This window comes from Chenopodium quinoa, unplaced genomic scaffold (genome assembly GCF_001683475.1).
Source record: "Chenopodium quinoa cultivar QQ74 unplaced genomic scaffold, ASM168347v1, whole genome shotgun sequence".
Classification (NCBI taxonomy): domain Eukaryota; kingdom Viridiplantae; phylum Streptophyta; class Magnoliopsida; order Caryophyllales; family Amaranthaceae; genus Chenopodium; species Chenopodium quinoa.
The window spans coordinates 1,355,956-1,374,734 of record NW_018742879.1 but is presented as its reverse complement, the minus strand read 5'-3'; the positions used below and the strand labels follow the sequence as shown (position 1 = coordinate 1,374,734).

The 18,779-nt window shown below is 34.2% G+C and overlaps 1 protein-coding gene across 1 annotated transcript; it reads left to right on the top strand.

Annotated features, from left to right (window-relative positions):
• The first annotated feature begins 970 nt into the window (after positions 1 to 970).
• On the top strand, positions 971 to 8,249 carry LOC110726394 (meiosis-specific protein ASY1-like). The gene is made up of 23 exons (XM_021905867.1): positions 971 to 1,140; positions 1,246 to 1,302; positions 2,021 to 2,117; positions 2,212 to 2,280; positions 2,366 to 2,458; positions 2,711 to 2,837; positions 2,964 to 3,033; positions 3,133 to 3,174; positions 3,626 to 3,754; positions 3,844 to 3,957; positions 4,054 to 4,096; positions 4,216 to 4,263; positions 4,346 to 4,470; positions 4,567 to 4,579; positions 4,682 to 4,758; positions 4,858 to 4,962; positions 5,289 to 5,439; positions 5,520 to 5,596; positions 5,695 to 5,752; positions 5,830 to 6,002; positions 6,116 to 6,247; positions 6,341 to 6,422; positions 7,886 to 8,249. Exons 1-22 carry the CDS (start codon positions 1,138 to 1,140, stop codon positions 6,392 to 6,394), a joined length of 1,857 nt encoding a protein of 618 aa, XP_021761559.1. The 5' UTR covers positions 971 to 1,137; the 3' UTR covers positions 6,395 to 6,422; positions 7,886 to 8,249.
• The last annotated feature ends 10,530 nt before the right edge of the window (positions 8,250 to 18,779 follow it).

Genomic DNA, 18,779 nt, shown 5'->3' with positions numbered 1-18,779 from the left:
ATTTTTTATATATATGAAATATTAGAAGTATATTGATAATAAAACACAATACAACATTTTTATTCTAAAAAAATCTATCCTAAATTCAATTAGCATCCTATGTATCACAATAATACCTATTGTCGCCTACGTGGCTCGACACTTGGCGAAAAACTAGAATGCCAAGTGTCAATATCTCGTGGCTTGGCTGCGAGACCGACTTTATATATTAGTGATATGATATGATATTAGATTAATTATAATAATAGTTTAATAATAATTATTGAAAAATACCGTGCATGACACGAGACTAAGGCCCTGTTCTGTTCACCTTATTTCCACTTATTTTAGGAAAAATAAGTTCAGATAAGGGTTAATAAGTTCAAATAAAATAAGTTCAGGAAAAATAAGTGCAGATAAGTTGTGATAAGGGTTAATCAGGGCTACCCAAGTTCAATTTATAACTTAAATAAGTTCTAATAAGGCTTAATAAATTAAGATAAGTTTAGATAAGTTAAAATAAGTTCGGATAAGATCAGATAAATTCAGATAAGTAAAAATTAGGTGAATAGAACACACCCTAAACTAGTATACAATATACATATGTATTAATGTATACTCGGTATGTAATACTCCCACCGTTTTTAAATACTTGCTCTAATTCTCCATGCGTGGATTTTTAGGAGAAATTGAAAAAAGTAATAAAATATAAAGGTAGTGGGGTAGATAGAAGATTAAAAAATTGTAAAAAGCAAAAGTAGTGGAGACTGGAGAGAATACGAGGAGAGAGAATATGAAATTAATAAAAATATGATTTATGTTGAGTTTACTAGTTGAGAGAAATAAATTAAATATTGTAAAAACTTTTCAAATAAGAAAATGGAACAAGTGTTTAAAAAACGCCGAAAATAAAAAGTGGAGCAAATATTTAAAAACGGAGGGAATAATACCCAAAAATTAATACTCCCAATTGAATCATAGCACAGCGGAGGCAAAACTTCGCGGTCTTTATATACACCGTTTTCACCTATTTTCAACTCTTACTCTCATTTTCCAAATTCAAATTTTCGAATCATCAAACCGAAAATCCTTCTTTCCCTCTCATTCTCTCTCTACTGCGCAAGTTTCTCTCTCTACAAGCTCAATACTTTGGCGAAAATGGTGATTTTCTCTCTCCTCTTTCCGTTTATCTCCATTGTTATTCTCACAGCATTGCTGTTTTCCAGAATATTCTAAGTTCCTCTTATGCTTCTCATTTTGATGTAGGTTGTCGCGCAAAAGTTGAAGGAAGCTGAGATAACGGAGCAAGAATCTCTTCTACTGGTAAAATTTCTCTCATAATCTCAATTTTCAACTCAATCGAAGATGAATTTCGCTAAATCGCTTGGCAACGCTTCATTCAGTAGCTTGATCGTTTGAATTTCGTGTTTGATCGCTATAGTTTGAGCTTCAGGTTTTTGTAAATTGCCTATTTTCCTCGAATTAGGGCTTTATTTTCGTTGTGATGTTCAAATTGCTGTTCATCCTGCGTTTATTTTGTTATCGGCTGGAATTATTGGTGGATTATTCATCAGTTAATTTGGCTGTTATTCGACTAGTTTCGGTAATTTTAGATTGGATTTGCGAAGTTTATTTGGCGAAAAGGTTTTGCGAAATAGAGATATTTGAGGAAATTTTTGGTACGAAAAATGTTTGAAAATTTGAATTCGTATGAATTTAATGTTTACGCACTTCTGTAACTCTGAAAGAACTGTTACTTGAAATTTTGAAAATCTTTCTTGCTAAATTATTGGAAGTTGAATTGCTACATTGTTGGATAATTTTAGGAAATTTGATTCGGAAAGTCTATGATTCATCATTCTGTTTGTAATATTGTACTGCTTTGTGACACATGTTATCACAATGATCGTAGATAAACGACTTTTCGATAACTCAGAATCTCGAGAAGAAGTAAAAAATACGTAAATGATGAAATATAAGTAGGCTGTCCATTTTTGGAGATATAATCAGGACATATAATAGTGGAAATGACTCATTGCAGACTAGGAATTTGCTTCGGATTGCAATATTCAACATCAGTTACATAAGAGGCCTATTTCCAGAGAAATATTTCAATGACAAGAATGTTCCTGCTCTAGGTAATATTCTTATTGATTTCACCTTAGTGTCTGTTTATGAAAATATGGTAGTCTAAGCAGATTGTGTGTTTGGGAAATTTGTGTTATTCATTAGAGATGAAGATAAAGAAGCTGATGCCAATGGATCCTGAGTCCCGCAGACTGATAGATTGGATGGAGAAAGGCGAGTACACTTTTTAAGTGAGTGTTGGCTGTATTGCTACTTGCTGGTGTAGCTGATAAACTTGGTTGTGCTGTGTTTTTTGCAGGCGTATATGATGCATTGCAGAATAAGTACCTGAGGACGCTATTGTTCAGCATCTGTGAGGCTATAGATGGTCCGATAATCGAGGAATATGCATGTAAGACTCCTATACTTGCCAACTAAAACACACGCACACACACAGAAGCACTACTGCATTTCAATGTGTCAATTAGGTTGATTAGAGGGATTTGTCATTATGTTGCAATAAATAAGCATGTGTAAATTTTTTGTTCAGTTTCTTATTCATGAAATCTACTTGTCTGCAAGTCTTCTTTACATTATGATTGTAACTTACTGAAACTCGACTAATGTGCCCATCTTTATCATATTGTATATATACGTCTTGCAGTTTCGTTTAGCTACCCAAATGCTCAAAGCCAAGAAGTCTGCATGAATTTTAATCGTACTGGAAACAAAAAGCAGGGAGGATCTTTCAAGTGCAACTCAACTGATGAAGTTACTCCAAATCAAATGAAGTAAAACCTACTTTATTAACCTCCTTTTCTCTTAGACTTTTTAATGATATTATAGACATGGAGTTCTGCTGACATAGATCAGCTTTTATGCAATTTAATTCTAATTTGAAGAGAGCATAATTGTAGGAGTTCAGCTTGCAAAATGATTCGCACTCTGGTTCAACTTATGAGAACACTTGACAAAATGCCTGAAGAGGTAAAAATTCAGCAAAACAATCACAGGATACCATGAAATTTTGCACGTTTGTCTTGCTTATATCAAATAAAATATTGATAATTCTTTTTCACATTTCAGCGTACAATCTTGATGAAGCTCCTCTACTTTGATGATGTGACGGTATGTCTTTGCATGCCTGTTGTATTAGTGCTAATTGTATCTGTGCCTGTCACTCTGTATCATGAGTGTATGATTAAAAGCTGTTAAATCCTAAAGGTCATTTATGGTAAGAAGTATCTATAAGATAACAATTTTCTATAAGTTGACACAACACACCTAATCTTGTGCAGTTGGTTTATAGTAAGACTCTGGCTTCTTCAGTTCATGATCATAGGAGCCATGTATCTGTATTTGGAAAACCTCAGAATGCAGACTCCTAGTGACCTTGTTCCTTGGAGAAACACCTTCAGACTTTAAGAAAATGTGTGCCCAAAATTTACTCCTAGTTTAACAGTGGCAACCAAGAGCTGTGAAGTACATGTGTTTTCTTTGTTCCTGCTACATACCTGTCCTTATGTTTGGATTAATTCATTGTGTGTATCTTAAAGTGCTACATCAACTGAAATTGCAGCCAGCGGATTATGAACCACCATTCTTCAGAGGCTGCACAGATGAGGATGCTCGTAACTTGTGGAATAGAAATCCCCTGAGAATGGAGGTTGGAAATGTGAATAGCAAGCACTTTGTATTGGCTCTGAAGGTAATAATAGAAGCTGAGATTATATGAATCCGGCGGTTACAGTTCTCACTTGTTACTGCATTCATAATGGGATTCATTTATCTTTACAGGTCAAAAGTGTGTTAGATCCTTGTGAAGATGACAACGATGATAATAATGATGAAAGTGTGAGTTTGGGAGTTGATTCTGTTCATAGAGATGATACTTCAGAATCTGGCAGTGAGGTATGTAACTTATTTGCATTATCAGTGTGTGTGTGTGCCAATGTTTTGTGTAAGAAATTGTTTATCTCATTATAACACGCTGTGTATCTCATTCAGGTCAGCTCCTCACAAGAAGATCAGTATGTCATCCAACCAGTGGGTAATTGCCCAACTTTCTCTCTCAACTTATTAGGCACTGTAACGGCCTTCTTGCAAGTTCATAAGTGACATTGTGTAGATATACTGAGTTACTTTCTGTTCTGTGCTTTGCCTTTCCAGACAAGCAGCAACCTTATCAAGAAGATACCATGGCTTCTCAAGGAAGTGGTAACGGCACTTCTCATTTTTAGGGTACTGCATCAAAAGGATAATGCTACTTGTTTTACAGAAAATTTCTGGTACTTTGCAGATGACACACAGGATCCAGCAGAAGATGAACAACAATCAAGCCGAGTCAAGGACTGGATCATCTCTAACAATTTTGAAACTGTGGAATTCACTGACGTGCTTACAAATTTCCCTGACATCTCAGTGGTAATAATTTTTTAGACAAAGAAGACTTTTGCAATCTATTAATCTTGCATTTTTGCATAACCTAATTTTGTTTTTTTGAACTTTATTTAATTGCAGGTGCTGATTGAAGGTAAATTGTCTTACTTCATCCCCTGACAGTGAGGAGTATCAAAAGCAACCTTTGAACTTTCATCATAACAGCGTGTATATGCTCAATTTTGTTTGATGACAGAGATCATAGACAAGCTTGTTCTCGAAGGTGTCTTAGCTAAATCCGGGAAAGATACATATTCTGTCAACAAAAAAAAGGTTATTTGGATTACACTTCGTCACTCCTGCTCATTGCATTTCTTATTTCATTCTTCTGCAACTGTGTACTTTGTTCTGAATGTCCATTCAATACTTCAGGAATCTGAGTATGAATTTGATGTCAAAAAAGAGATAGATGATCAAGTTCCAGTTAATGAGGAGAAATCTGCCCCTGCCTCTGGAGAAGATCTCTTGTATATGAAGGTTAGTAGGTCACTTCCACTTTTTCTGCATATTAGATGTAGTTTTTTTTTACAGTACATACATGGTCCTTTCAATAGTTTTGTGAGTTGTGACAGACTTTTTTTAGAGTCGGCCTTTAAACTTTCTGTTTTTGGCACTGGAGCATTTTTGCTGGACTAGAGAAAAGATAGGGATGATTGCTAATGCTGCAACATAGCTTATTTCTTCTTCCTTTACCTCAAAGGAAGATGCAAGATAAACAATTGTCAAGGGCATTTAATTGAACTGATACTATACAGTTTTTGGTTTTGTTTACAGTGTCCTTGACTTATTAGTTCTGAGTGCAGGCCTTATACCATGCTCTTCCAATGGATTACATCACGATCAGCAAGCTTCAAAGCAAACTTGATGGTGATGCCAACCAATCCACCGTGAGAAAACTAATTGACAAAATGGCCCAAGAAGGATATGTTGAAGCTACAAGCAACCGCAGGCTAGGTCTGTGTAGCTGCAATTTTGCCTATGCTTCTTCTCATATAAGCTTTAATAATTTTTTTTTTTTTTATGTTCTATCCCAGGCAAGCGTGTGATCCATTCAGATGCAGCTGATAAGAAGCTACGTGAAGTCAGAAAGACGTTGGATTTTGAAGCTATGGTGATGATGGCAATTATCTGTTGGATTTTCCAGTTCAGCTGTACTAAGAAATTATGCAAGACAAGGCTCTAATTGCTTGATTCTAATCTGTTTAACAGGATGTTGATGTAAATGCACAACAAAGCAAGTCAAACCATGCTGAACTCGAGAAAACTGGTGAAACACTCATCTTTGTCTGACTCATAAACTAACTACTATAGCTTTCCATATGCTAATTCCCTTGTAATTTACAGGAATCAAAAAGGCTGATGTGTCAACTTGTGGCGTCCTTCACTCCATTGGATCTGATATCACACGCATGAGAATCAGATCTGAACCTGATATGCTTCAAAATGGTTCGCTTAGGAGTGATCAGTCTATTTCGAAAGCAAGGGAGGGTCCATACACTCCCACAAGCAAGAGTGGAGTTAGTGTTACTGAAGCACCTTTCTTTGACTTTTAATGTTCTAGTATCTGCTAGTATATATTAATGTCCTCTCAAATAAATATAACTGTAACTCTTATGTGATTTCCTAACAGCCAGCAGCTTCAAGAGAGAGTACCATACCTGGGAGTGGTAAATCCAAATTGAACGGGAAAACAAGAAACAGCAATGAGACTGATATGTGCAGCAGGCCATCACAAGACAAGCGTTCTAGGAAGGCAAGCACGGTAAGTTACAATGTCTAAGTAAAGAAACTTAGCAATGGTATTTACAGGGTTGCAACTAACTTTTGACCTGTGATGTAACTGTAACTTTCATAGGTCAAAGAACCAATCATTCAATACTATAAGCGCCAGAGATCGCAAGCTGTTTAGAAGATGAGACTCGACTATTACCAGAGAGGTTAACTTCACTCTGTAACTTAGTTATGATTTTCTGGTTATAATGACTCAGCTGAGTAAAATCGCGTATTGCATTTGCCATTTGGAATGGATATTGAAGCCATAATCTACATAAGTATTGCGGTTGTTGATCTGTGAGTATAAATTTAGACTAGCTAGTTAACTACAGGTCAGGAAGTTCTTCTAGAGAAAACTATTTTTTTGCCAAAGAGTCCGACCTTTTCATTTTTTTAATGAATCACTGTTTCTTGTGGTTCAATTGAGAGTATGGTCACACATTGTGACATTGAGTTTGCATTAAAATTTCTTGTGAAGTCACAATTTACATTTGGTATTGCAATTACTTATCAGTGAGCATGACATGTGCTGATGTGCATTAAGAATGGTTTGTAAATCATAAAGTTCTGCAGAGTATATTGCTTTTAGTTAGTTACACTAGACCATCTTTAGAAAATCATTGTGTGATTTAGCATTGCTTTCCTGAGGTCAGTAAAACTCAAGATTTAAGTTCAGGAGTTGCATACGATAAATAAATGTTTGGACCTTAGGAATTAGGGATCTGTTGGATGTTATTGTTTATAAAAGACTGGATGTGGTTGAATATGTTTCAGTGTTGACAAGTGAAAGTTTTGGCAAGGCTAAAGTAAACAGCCCCACATTGAAGTTTTCTGAAAGTAAAGTATAATTATTATCTAAGAATAGTAAGCCTTAAGTTTTCCGGAGACCTCAAATAAATTTGGGACGATACAAAAAACATAACCATGACCCTGTGTAAGGAACAAAGGGTGACACACAAATTGGATATGGTCCAAAATTTTTTATTCCCCAGCCACTACATAGGTTCAGATAATACTATTTTTTTCCCTTCCATAATCTGTCTGGTGGCTGCAAGTCCTTCAGTAAACCCTTACAATGGATAGTGGGCACCGGGAAGCAATTACTTTAATAAAACAATAAGAATTGGACAGTCGTTAAAAAACACACACAAAGACGATGAACTTTGTCAAATGGTCGGTTGACTATTATATTCAGTATGCTATATTCAGTATGCTGAATTAATCAGAGTGTACCAACCAAGACAAAAACCTTAACCACAAAAACAATTTTTTGTTTTCTTTTTGTTATTGTTATTGTTGCTGTTGTTGAGTTGAGTCTATTGAAGCATCTTTAATGCAATAGACTTATGTAGTTACTTGTTATCAAACAGCCTCATGATTGTTGTCTGATAAATGTTCTGTCTCACATCAAAAATTTGTGATGAATCTCAGTATATAAACTTCAAAATCTCGTTTACCACGTTTCTTGTTAATGTAAAACAAAGATTTTTAGCAATTCCTTGTAGACTTGTGTTTAGTCGGCAGAGAATTGCATAGAGTCCTTGTCTTAAATGTTTTTAACACGGGAGTTGGACTGTCTTCATCAAAAGATGGTGTTCTTTAAGCTAACTGAGGATGTTGCTTGCAGTTTGGGAGCAACCAACTTGTTGTCCCAGCAAAAAAGCAGTAGGCACGGAATGACTTCGATGGGCCTGATGGCTGACCGTTGGCAGGATCTAGCAATGCAGTACCAGGAAACTACTTTTGACTGCAGAAGCCGCGCTAATATTTGCTTAAGTTTAATTCAATGAAATATTGTATACTTGTATATGCTAACCAGGTTTCCTTTGCCTGGATAAACTGAAAGTGTGCATATAGTTGGACTCAAAAGATTTGTGCAGTGATGTTGCGTTACAGTTTTATATATTAACTACTGAAGTCTTATATACGGAACATTAGTTTAATGAAAGTTTTCTCTGTTGAGCATGCAATTAAAGCAATCGAATCATGTTGAAATGTTCTTGAAGCCGATCACTACCTGAAATCTTACTTCACTTTCCTCAAAACAGGCCCGGTCGATCCTGTTATTAGTTTGACTGTTGAAAAAATCGATAGATCTTTAGCTGTTTCAAAAGCCTGGAGTTTCTGGTAACTTCTTGCTGAACTACCGTTCAAATTTAGTCATTAAACTTTATAAGTTTTGAAGTGCAGAAAGTTGTATATTGTTCCAGGCTGGTTTGATCTGTGATTGTTAAATTTAGCTGTTCCTTATTTACAGCTGAATGTTTTTTCATGGATTATCAATAGATTATAGACCAAAAGTATTTTATCTTTCTTTCATGTTTGTCAGCAGATTACTGAATGCGTGATATTGACTTGAGTCAACTGAACAACTTTGAGTCCCACATCGAAACTTTAGGAGAGAGCTTACCTCTTTATTATGCTCAACCTTCACCTATAGTTTGTCCCTTCGGGGACATCTGATAAAATTGGAACGATACAGAGAAGATTAGCATGGCCCCTGCGCAAGGATGACACGCACAAATCGAGAAATGGTCCAAATTTTTTTGATGAAAATTGATTTCTTCTATTTTCCCCTTAAAAAATTTGTTTATATTGATTTTATTCCTTAAATTACTTTGACTTTATCTTATGTTCATTCATTCAAAAATTCTAAAATAGTATGGAGTATATCAAATTGTGTCGTAGTGTAGAACATAAAAAATTGGATGAACTACTGAAGTACATAACAATATTTAACAAAAATTACTCTTTTTATAGTGGATTATTACTTTTTGATATGTTTTGATTTTATTCCTTAAATTACTTTGACTTTATCTTATCTTCATTCATTCAAAAATTCTAAAATAGTATGGAGTATATCAAATTGTGTCGTAGTGTAGAACATAAAAAATTGGATGAACTACTGAAGTACATAACAATATTTAACAAAAATTACTCTTTTTATGGTGGATTATTACTTTTTGATATGTTTTTTAATACCCAGCAATTACCAATATGAAGTACTTATAATTAACATTCTTTTCAAATTACTCTTTTCTTAAGGTGATTTGTCGCTTAATATTTTTTATATATATATTTTTGGTTTTTGGGTAAGGTAAAGTAAATACTCACCTTGATATGGAGAATAAATAAAATTCACTCAAAATTTCATTTAATGAAAAAATAAACCTTTAATTTGTTTTCAATGTAAATAGTCGAGGATTTTCTATTTCACTAACTCCCCTTCTTTTTATTTGTTTCAAAAACATTTGACGAAGTTATACCTTTTCTAATAATCTATGCATATAATAATATTGACCGATTATTTTATTATTTTAATTTAAGCAAGAAGATTTTTCAGAGGCGACCAAGGGATTAATATGTCGCTAGATTAGTTTCATGGTATATTTTCACACATTTTTCATGGTTTTATATTAATAAAAAATACATTTAAATATATTAGTGATCAAAATTGGGAGTTAGCAAACCTAAATAATATGTTGCAATTATTTTAACATAGAGAAATTACACTAAATATATTATTGGCATAAAAAAGATATTTATACTAAACCTAAATTATGATTCATCATCTTGAGTACCTAAAATGAATATAAAAAAGACTTTAATAGAGGGGGTTAACTTCAAAGTTGTTCTTCTTAAAAAAGATAGAAAGGGCCAGATTTGTGATTAGAGTAGAAAGCATTAAGAAAATGCGTTATCCATGCATGACTATACTATAAAATTGTCAAATGGGGTACTTGGACACTTGACAGTGGGTCCACATTATTGTGCCTTTTTTATTGCACCCATACTCAATTGAAATTAACAAATCATATAATTGTTCATAGTAGTCGCAGTAGGTAGCTGGTAATGATTATTGTGCAAATTTCTTGCAAGTATTTGCTATTATTAGGCTCGTTTGGTTCATTTTATTTTGCATGAAATTATTTTGTAAAAGTATAGAATTATATTATTTTGTCTGAATTTATCAGAATTATTTTATTTTATTTAAATTCAATTTATTTGAATTTTTAAACTTATTTATCTCAACTTGGTTTTCTAAAGTTAGTTTGTCTGAAATTATTTTTTCTACATTTAGTTTCTCAAATAAGTTGAAACATTGCAAATAGAGTTTACGTGCATACACAAATTGTTTTGCTTATATTTCTAACTCGCATATGATCAGTACCAAAATCAATTTATCCATTACAAATGAAGAAAATCAATTCACCCTGAAACTCACAATTGTTTAACAAAATGTTTTCTGATTTCTGAATGATATACCAATTCCCAATTTAAATTCTAAAATAGTGGACTTCAAGACAAATAGTTTAAGATTTGCACATTATTTATTATTGGGTCTATACGTCTAATCTCCATGATTCTGAGTTGTCCCAGTCTCATATTTTTAAGATAAAAAAGCCCATAATAAAAATTCAAAAATATACAAGTAATAAAACCCAAAAAAAAAAACCAATCTTCCTTGAATTTTATGAGACAGCAGGAGAGAGAAAGTAATTGATATGCCTGCAATAGAAAGCAACAACAATAATAATACGGTAAACTTACCAAGAGAGAATCTACACTTTCTCTCTCCTTCTTTCTCATTTCCCCTTTTCCTATTTTTTTTTTTCTCTTTCTCGTCGTTTTCTTCAACACAACTACACATGGAAGAAATAAATACTCCCTCCGTTTTTAAATACCTACTTCTAAAGGTGGGCATGGATCGTGCTGGTCCACGGGCGGCACGAGCACGGCACGATGGTGGCACGGCCCGACACGGCACGGTGACCGAAGAGTGGGTTGTGGGCCGTGCCGTGAACACAATTTTGAAAAACCGACACGAGCACGACAGGGGCACGATGGGCGGTACGGTTGGTCGGCCCGCCAGCACGGCATGGCCCCGTGCAAACGGCTAGTTTCCGCTACTTCAAATAGCCATAAACGGCTATTTCCAACAGCCATTAACGACTATAGTTCCAGATTTCTCTAACGGCTAATTCATCAATTTTCCTATAAAAACTTCACTTCTTCATCCATTTTTTTCCACATTTCATCAACTCATCTATTCTCAAATCACTTATTCTCTAATACTCTTATTCTCTAATTCCTACTCTCTTATAATCTCTACTTCTCAAAAAAAAAAAAAAATCTTATATAATCTTTAATTCTCTCAATTATAAAAATTAATAAAAAAAAATATTATAAGTTCGGGAAATTAGTTAGTGGAAAGCAATAGAAGTGTCGTTGTAATAACTCATCTTTATTATTATTATTATTATTATTATTATTATTATTATTATTATATTATTATTATTATTATTATTATTATTATTATTATTATTATTATTATTATTATTATTATTATTATTATCTCAAAAACAGTTAAAGTCATATAACCTACAATAAATTAGTGGGAAGCCGAGATACAATCTGGGCCCCCACTCCTCTAGCTATAGGAAAGCCTACCCTAGTAAAGATATAAGCTGCAGCACGCGCCCCAATGTCTTGCATCGCCGAGAACCTCTGAACCCTCTTCAACAACGCAACAACCTCCTTCTCTAATTCCCCAAGTGAAGAAAAGGAGAAGGGAATGAAACCATATCTAATTTGCCGACAACTAGCTTCATACTTCACCCGCTTACGATGAGCCGCATCAACCACAACCCGTCCAGGAACAAAGTCAGATAGCCCTGTCTGTGTCAAGGGAGAAGACCCAGTTAGGTCCACACAGACATCGCGACCACGATCCCAGGAATAAAGTAACACATCAGCAGGTCTGAGGGCCCCGTCATTCCCTCCGGACAACCCTATGTCAACCTCCTTTCTTGCTGAAATCTCAGATCTGTAGCAGATATCAAAAAGGGTATCCCGGACAACATTATGCCGATGAATACCCACAATACCAGCACACGACACCGCGTGATCACCGAAAATATCCCCAGTAAAAACCCGAGAACAAGTAAAGCATGGCGTCGAGATAGAGAACAATGGAATACCCATCTTGTAGCACAACACACATCGGTAGGTCTTGGCGTTCATCGTTTGACCCAACCCAGAAATAGGGACTGCCCGAAGCCAAGCAGAGGTGTGATCTCCCTGCTGCGATTTCCACAGTGCTGATTGCCGGGGAGACAAAGAATAGGCGGATTCTGCAGAAGCGATAACCTTTGTGAAATATATATCTACCAATTTCTTCATGAGTTTAGGGGCAGCGATCTCACTAGGATTACTCACAATGTCAGACTCCACTATTCCATTAAACAGACTCAACGCATCTCCATAGGCTCGTCCAAGACCAACAATGTCAGCATGCCGTAAAAGTTGTGTCTGCAACCCAGCAGACTGTAACCAAGAAGCAAGAAAAGCATAATGACGAACATCACCTGCTGAATATACCCTAAGCCCTCCAAACGCAAATGGTAAGGTGGCAAGTCGCCATTGCCAATCGCCAAACCCAGGCCCCGAAGCAGTAACAATACGCTCTAAGGAAGATCGAAGAGCCCTGTCGAATGTGCGTTGAGCCGTCTCAAAAGTACTAGGAGGACAAGTACGCAATGCAAAGTAGAGTTTAGAAACTCCAGTACATGCCCTAAGTAACAATAACTCACACTGAGGATCATCAAGCATAACAATCTTATCCATAAGCGCAATGGTCTTGGTCATCCTCTGCATCACAAGCTCACCACCAAAACCGGAATCGGAACTAGCAGGACCCCCAAGCAACTTAACACCACGCAAAGGTCGAGCAATATTAGGTGGAAAGACACCCACAATCCTACTTCGCGGGTCTTCGGTAGGCCAGAAAACTTCAGTTTTTTCCACGTTAAGATGTAACCCAAAACGAGGCCCTTCCTCCATAATCAACTGCAAAGCCTTCCCACCACCAACGTGTCACCAATAATAGTACCGTCATCCAAATACCAAGCATGAAGACATACATCAAAAGTGTCTCTGATTTTACACACCAGGGGTTGTAAAACCAAAGTAAAAAGAAGAGGACCAAGGGGATCACCCTGCTGCACCCCCTGTGACGACCATAATATTATTATTATTATTATTATTGTTGTTGTTGTTGTTGTTGTTGTTGTTGTTGTTGTTGTTGTTGTTGTTAGTTATAATTATTGTTATACTTATTATTATAATTTTGTTATTGTCACTATTATTATTATTGTTATTACTATTGTTGTTATTGTTATTATTATTTGTATTATTATTATTTATTATTGTTATTATTATTTGTATTATTATTATTGTTGATATTATTAATATTATTATTATTATTAATCATGGCATCAAATCCGAACCCTTCTTCCTCCTCTAGGAAAGCCAAGTCAAAACGTACTAGTACTAGTAGGGAATCACCAAATCCAAACACTTCAATGCCTCCCCCCCTAACATGCCCAATCCGAACACTTCCACCCCCTTCTTCCATCCCCAAACCATGGGAAGATTCGAACAATTTGACAATATGTCTCCTTAGAATATGTCTAGTTCGGGATTTCAACTAAAACAATTCTCACCTCATTTATACGGCTCACAACATGAATTTTCTTATCAAACTACCCAAGGTAGCCAAACAAATGCCACCGGCTCAAGTGAACAATCCACCCAAATTCCAAACACATTAGAATGGTGTACCGAAGAGGAACTTGCCAATACCAACCGAAAGAGTAATGTTTGGGGATATTTTCAATTAAGTAGAGATGGAACCAAAGCCAAGTGTAAGACATGTAACAAAATTTACTCGGCCGAAACCAAGGGAAGGACGGGACACCTTAGTAGACATGTAAAAAAATGTGGTGGTCCATCTAGTGATCCAACTCAACCGAAAATTTCTCAATTCCATCCACATGGCTTCACTTATAATTATGAGAGAGATAGAGATGAACTTGGAGAATATTAGTACATGCCGAACAACCTTTTCTTTTTGCCGAAAATGATCCCTTTAACAATTACATTAATCGAGCACTACAACCCCAACACAAAAAAATCTCTAGAAAAACTGTCCGTTCGGCTGCCATGAAATCTTTTCTAGAGTACAAATTAAAGTTATATGATGAATTAAGTAATCTTACTTGTAGAGTTTGTTTGACTGCTGATGCATGGGATAGTGTTTATGAATATCACTATTTGTGTGTGACTTGTCATTAGTTTGATACTGATTTGTTATTATAAAAACGCATTATCCATTTTAAAATGCTTGAATACCCCTCACCGGTCTTAATATTGCTCATCATTTAATGCAAGCTATTGATGCATATAATCTTAGGCCTAAAATCATGTCTATGACTTTTGATAATGCAACTTCTATGACATTAGTGCAAATTTAGTTAAAGCACAATTGATCGATGTAATATTAGATGGAGATGCACTACATATTAGATGCATTTGTCATGTTCTTAACTTGTGTGTGAAGGATAGAACACAAGCAATTGGTCCATTTTATCACAAAATTAGAAATGTTATTATATCTATTAACAGCTCTACCATGAGATTTCAGGAATGGAAAGCTTTTTGCAGGCAACAAAAGATAAAGGCTATTAAAATATCAACGGATTGTGCAACTAGGTGGAACTTCACCTATGAAATGTTGAGTAGGGTAATCGAGTACAAGGCTTCATTAACAATTTTTTTATAATAAAAAATTTCCACAATTTGCTTTACTAGATGATGATTGGTCTAATTGTGAAAAATATATGCAGTTTTTACAATTATTATATAGTATGACACATTGTTTTTCTTCTATTTATAATCCTTGTGCTCATTCTTTTCTTATCAATGCATGTTTACTTGCACATCTTTTCGATGAACACCGATTACAACACGATTATGATGGATATCTTCCATCAATGGAGGAAAAATTGCGTAAATATTACATTACTATTCCTATGATTTATATTTTTGCTTCTATATTAGATCCGAGGCAAAAGTATGATGGCACATTTTTATTAATTGATTTTTATTTTCAATGCATGAATTTTGAATATGATGTTGAATCTTATAAAACTAACGTGACCAATAATTTTTTTGCCTCATATAGAGTTTATGAATCTAAATATGGAACCGCGACTCGATTTGCTCCTTCTCAATCATCCAAAAATGTAAGTAAAAGGGCCAAAGGTTTATTTGCACTAGCTGCTAACATGATGTCTAAGTTTTCAGGTAGTGAATCATCATCTAGGATAACACAAAGTGATGTTTCAGAGTTGCAAATGTACTTAAGTTACGACTTCATGAATGGCATGGATGATGAAGAGAAGTACGGCCTCGATATCCTTGATTGGTGGAAAGCACAAAGCACGAAACATCCAATTTTGGCGGCAATGTCTCGTGATATTTTTGCTATTCAAGTCTCCTCCGTTGCCTCCGAAAGAGCTTTTAGTGCGTCAGGAAGGATTTTAGACGATAGAAGAACAAGACTAAAACACGAAATACTTGAAATGTGTGTTTGTTTCAAGGATTGGTTGGATGCCGAAACTCGCTGCCAAGATCGTACTTATGCAGAAAATGACGACGATGAAAGAACGTCGGGTTCTACTAGTTCTCAATCAATTCAATTGGCCGATGAACTTGAACTTGAACAAGAAGAAGAAGAAGAAGACGAAGACGAAGACGAAGAAGAACAAGAAGAATAATTAGATTATTACATACTATTAGTTATAGCTAAATTTTGTATTATTGAACCCCGTATAATAAAATAAACTATAAAGTTAAGTTATTCATCAATTATTGTACGATTGTTATCATTATAAATGATTGTATTATCGATTTATCGTACTGGCGTATAATAAAATTAAATAAGTTATTCATCAATTTTTGTGTTATCACACTCAATTTTTTTTTGTAATTATATGCATTGTTGCTTCTTGATAAATAATAACAAATATGTATAATAATAAAAATAATAAAATTAATTATAATAAATTAATAATAACATAAATAATAAAGAGTAAAAGAACTATAATAATAAAAAGAACAATAATAATATAACAATACAAAAAATAAACATACATTAATAAAATTATTTAAATATACTCATTTTAAAAGTTATTCAAAAAAAAATATATATATCAATTTTAAAAATAAATAAATAAATAAATAAATAAATTCGAGGCGGCCCGCTGCCCGGTACTGCACGACACGCCAAGCACGTGGGCCGTGCCGTGGGCTGGGGTGTGCCAAATGGTGGCCCGACACGCGAAGTTGCAGGCACGGCACGGCCCGACATGAGCCACCACCAGGCACGGCCCGCAGTGGCCCGGCACGGCACGGTGCCCACCTCTACTTGCTCCATTTCTCCATGTGCGGAGTTTTAGAAGAAATTGGAAAAAGTAATAAAATATGGAGGTAGTGGGGTAGATAGAAGAATAAAAAATTGTAAAAAGCAAAAGTAGTTGAGAGAATTGGAGGAGAGAGAATATGAAATTACTACGTACTCACTCCGTCCCATAATACTTGAGACGTTTGGGTGGACACGTAGTTTAAGAAAATTTCAAATGGGTTCATTTAAAACATTTGTTTATTATTATGAACCCATTTGTTTATTATATAAAGGATTCTATTTTATATTTTTATATTATAAGAAAACAAAAAGTGGGGGAGGTGGAGGTAGTGAGGAGGAGAAAATGTAGGATTTAATTGGATTTTGGGGTTTGTGGTCCCAAAGAGAGTATAGGAAAATATTTGTTTATTTGTAGTTCCATTCCATATTTAGTAACGTGTCAAGTATTTTGGGACGGTCGAAAATGGAAACTGTGTCAAGTATTATGGGAGATAGGGAGTAATAAAATATGATTTATGTTAGGTCCACTAATTGAGATAAATGAATTAAATATTGTAAAAACTTACCCAATAAGGAAATGGAGCAAGTATTTAAAAACGACAGGAAATAGAAAGTGGAGCAAGTATTTTAAAACGGAGGGAGTACAAGTATAGTAGGAATATATACATACGGAGTACAACCTGTATAGTATAACATACTCCTTACTTAGTATTAGAGGTGTCAAAACTCAAAACTACATCGGATCCGAACCGATTCAAAACCGTCCTGAAAAATATCCGATTCATAATAATTTAGCATGACTCAACTTTAAAATTAACCCGATTCGACTCGACCTCACCGAATCCGATCCAAACACCCAACACCTCTATTTAGTATATATACTTCCTCTTTTTTAAGTGCAACAAGTTGATTAGCACATTTACGATTTACCATACGTCACTTTGATTATTACTCGTAATATCATTGTTTTTCATTATTATAAATTATACGGAGTACATTAGTAAAATTCAACTCAAAGTCACTTAATGAATAGTTCACTAATTATTACAAATGTTGCATTTAAAAAAAAATGGGGGGAGTATGCATATATATTGAGTGACACATTAAGTTTTGTGAAATATATATAAGGTATTTACTTATTAATTGTAATAAATAAATTTTTTTTATGTCACACAAATAATACTCCTTTGTAGTAAATAATAAGAAACGGAGGTAGCATATTTTTACTTTGAAGGATAGACTGTCTTATTTTTTTTTTTTTAATTTTATTTATTTATTTATTATTTTTTTATTTATTGTTGCATATTTCTAATAAATGTATAATGTAATTTGGTAGCACATCTAGTAGCTAGGTAGGATATGGAAAGTAATGTAGAGACGTAGAGTACATCTGTACGAGTTCGTTTCCACAAAGTATAATCTGACATAAATTAATTTAATCTTTTAAAATCCGTGCTATCGTTCCTTCAAAAAATATTAAGGTTTGTTGAGAAATAAAATTTCTTGGTATGAAAAAAATGTATGTTTTATAAAAAAAAAAAAGAAAAAAAGAATGCAAGTTAAATAATTTATTAAGATGTAAAGGATCAGAAGTCGAGAATAATAAAAAATGTAACACAAATTTTTATATGTGGGGTTACTCTATTAACGTTACAGGGATTACTAGCTCAATGTGTTATAGCCTTACAAGGGTTTCTTCGTTAGTGTTTTAGGAGTTACTTGATCTGTGTCATAGGGGGTTATTTTGTTCTCTTACAAACGGCCAAAAGGTGTGGCCAGCCGCACACAAAACACTCTGAAAATGTAAAAATTGTGACCATGAGGAAAAAAAAAAGAAAAAGAAAGAGTATGTAATTTAAAATGTACACTTGGGCAAAAAAAAAAAAAAAAAAATTTAAAATGTACACTACTACGGAGTAGTTAGGGATTATAATAATAAAAAAAAAATGTAAAATAAATTACTTCTAAAGAGGAAAATGCTTTATTTAACAAAAATGTGTGATTGTAAAATAGAATGATTATATAAATTTAAGAATTTATGATAACACTACGTGTTGATGTAAAAATCACACATTAATTCATAAATGTCCCAAAAAATTAAATAAAAATAAATAATTTCAGCTAAAATAAAATAAGTTAAAATAAAGGGTAATGATAGAATGATAGTGTTGCATATAAGCACATAAAACACTCGTAGATCGGTGTAATTAATGCTTATTTTTACTAAAAACATGAGTAGATCAATGTATTAATG

Bases quoted from the DNA above. Each gene is read 5' to 3' on its own strand.
- LOC110726394 (XM_021905867.1), top strand. The intron at 3,958-4,053 runs GTATGTAACTTA...TATCTCATTCAG, and splicing joins CTTCAGAATCTGGCAGTGAG to GTCAGCTCCTCACAAGAAGA. The intron at 5,597-5,694 runs GTGATGATGGCA...TCTGTTTAACAG, and splicing joins CGTTGGATTTTGAAGCTATG to GATGTTGATGTAAATGCACA.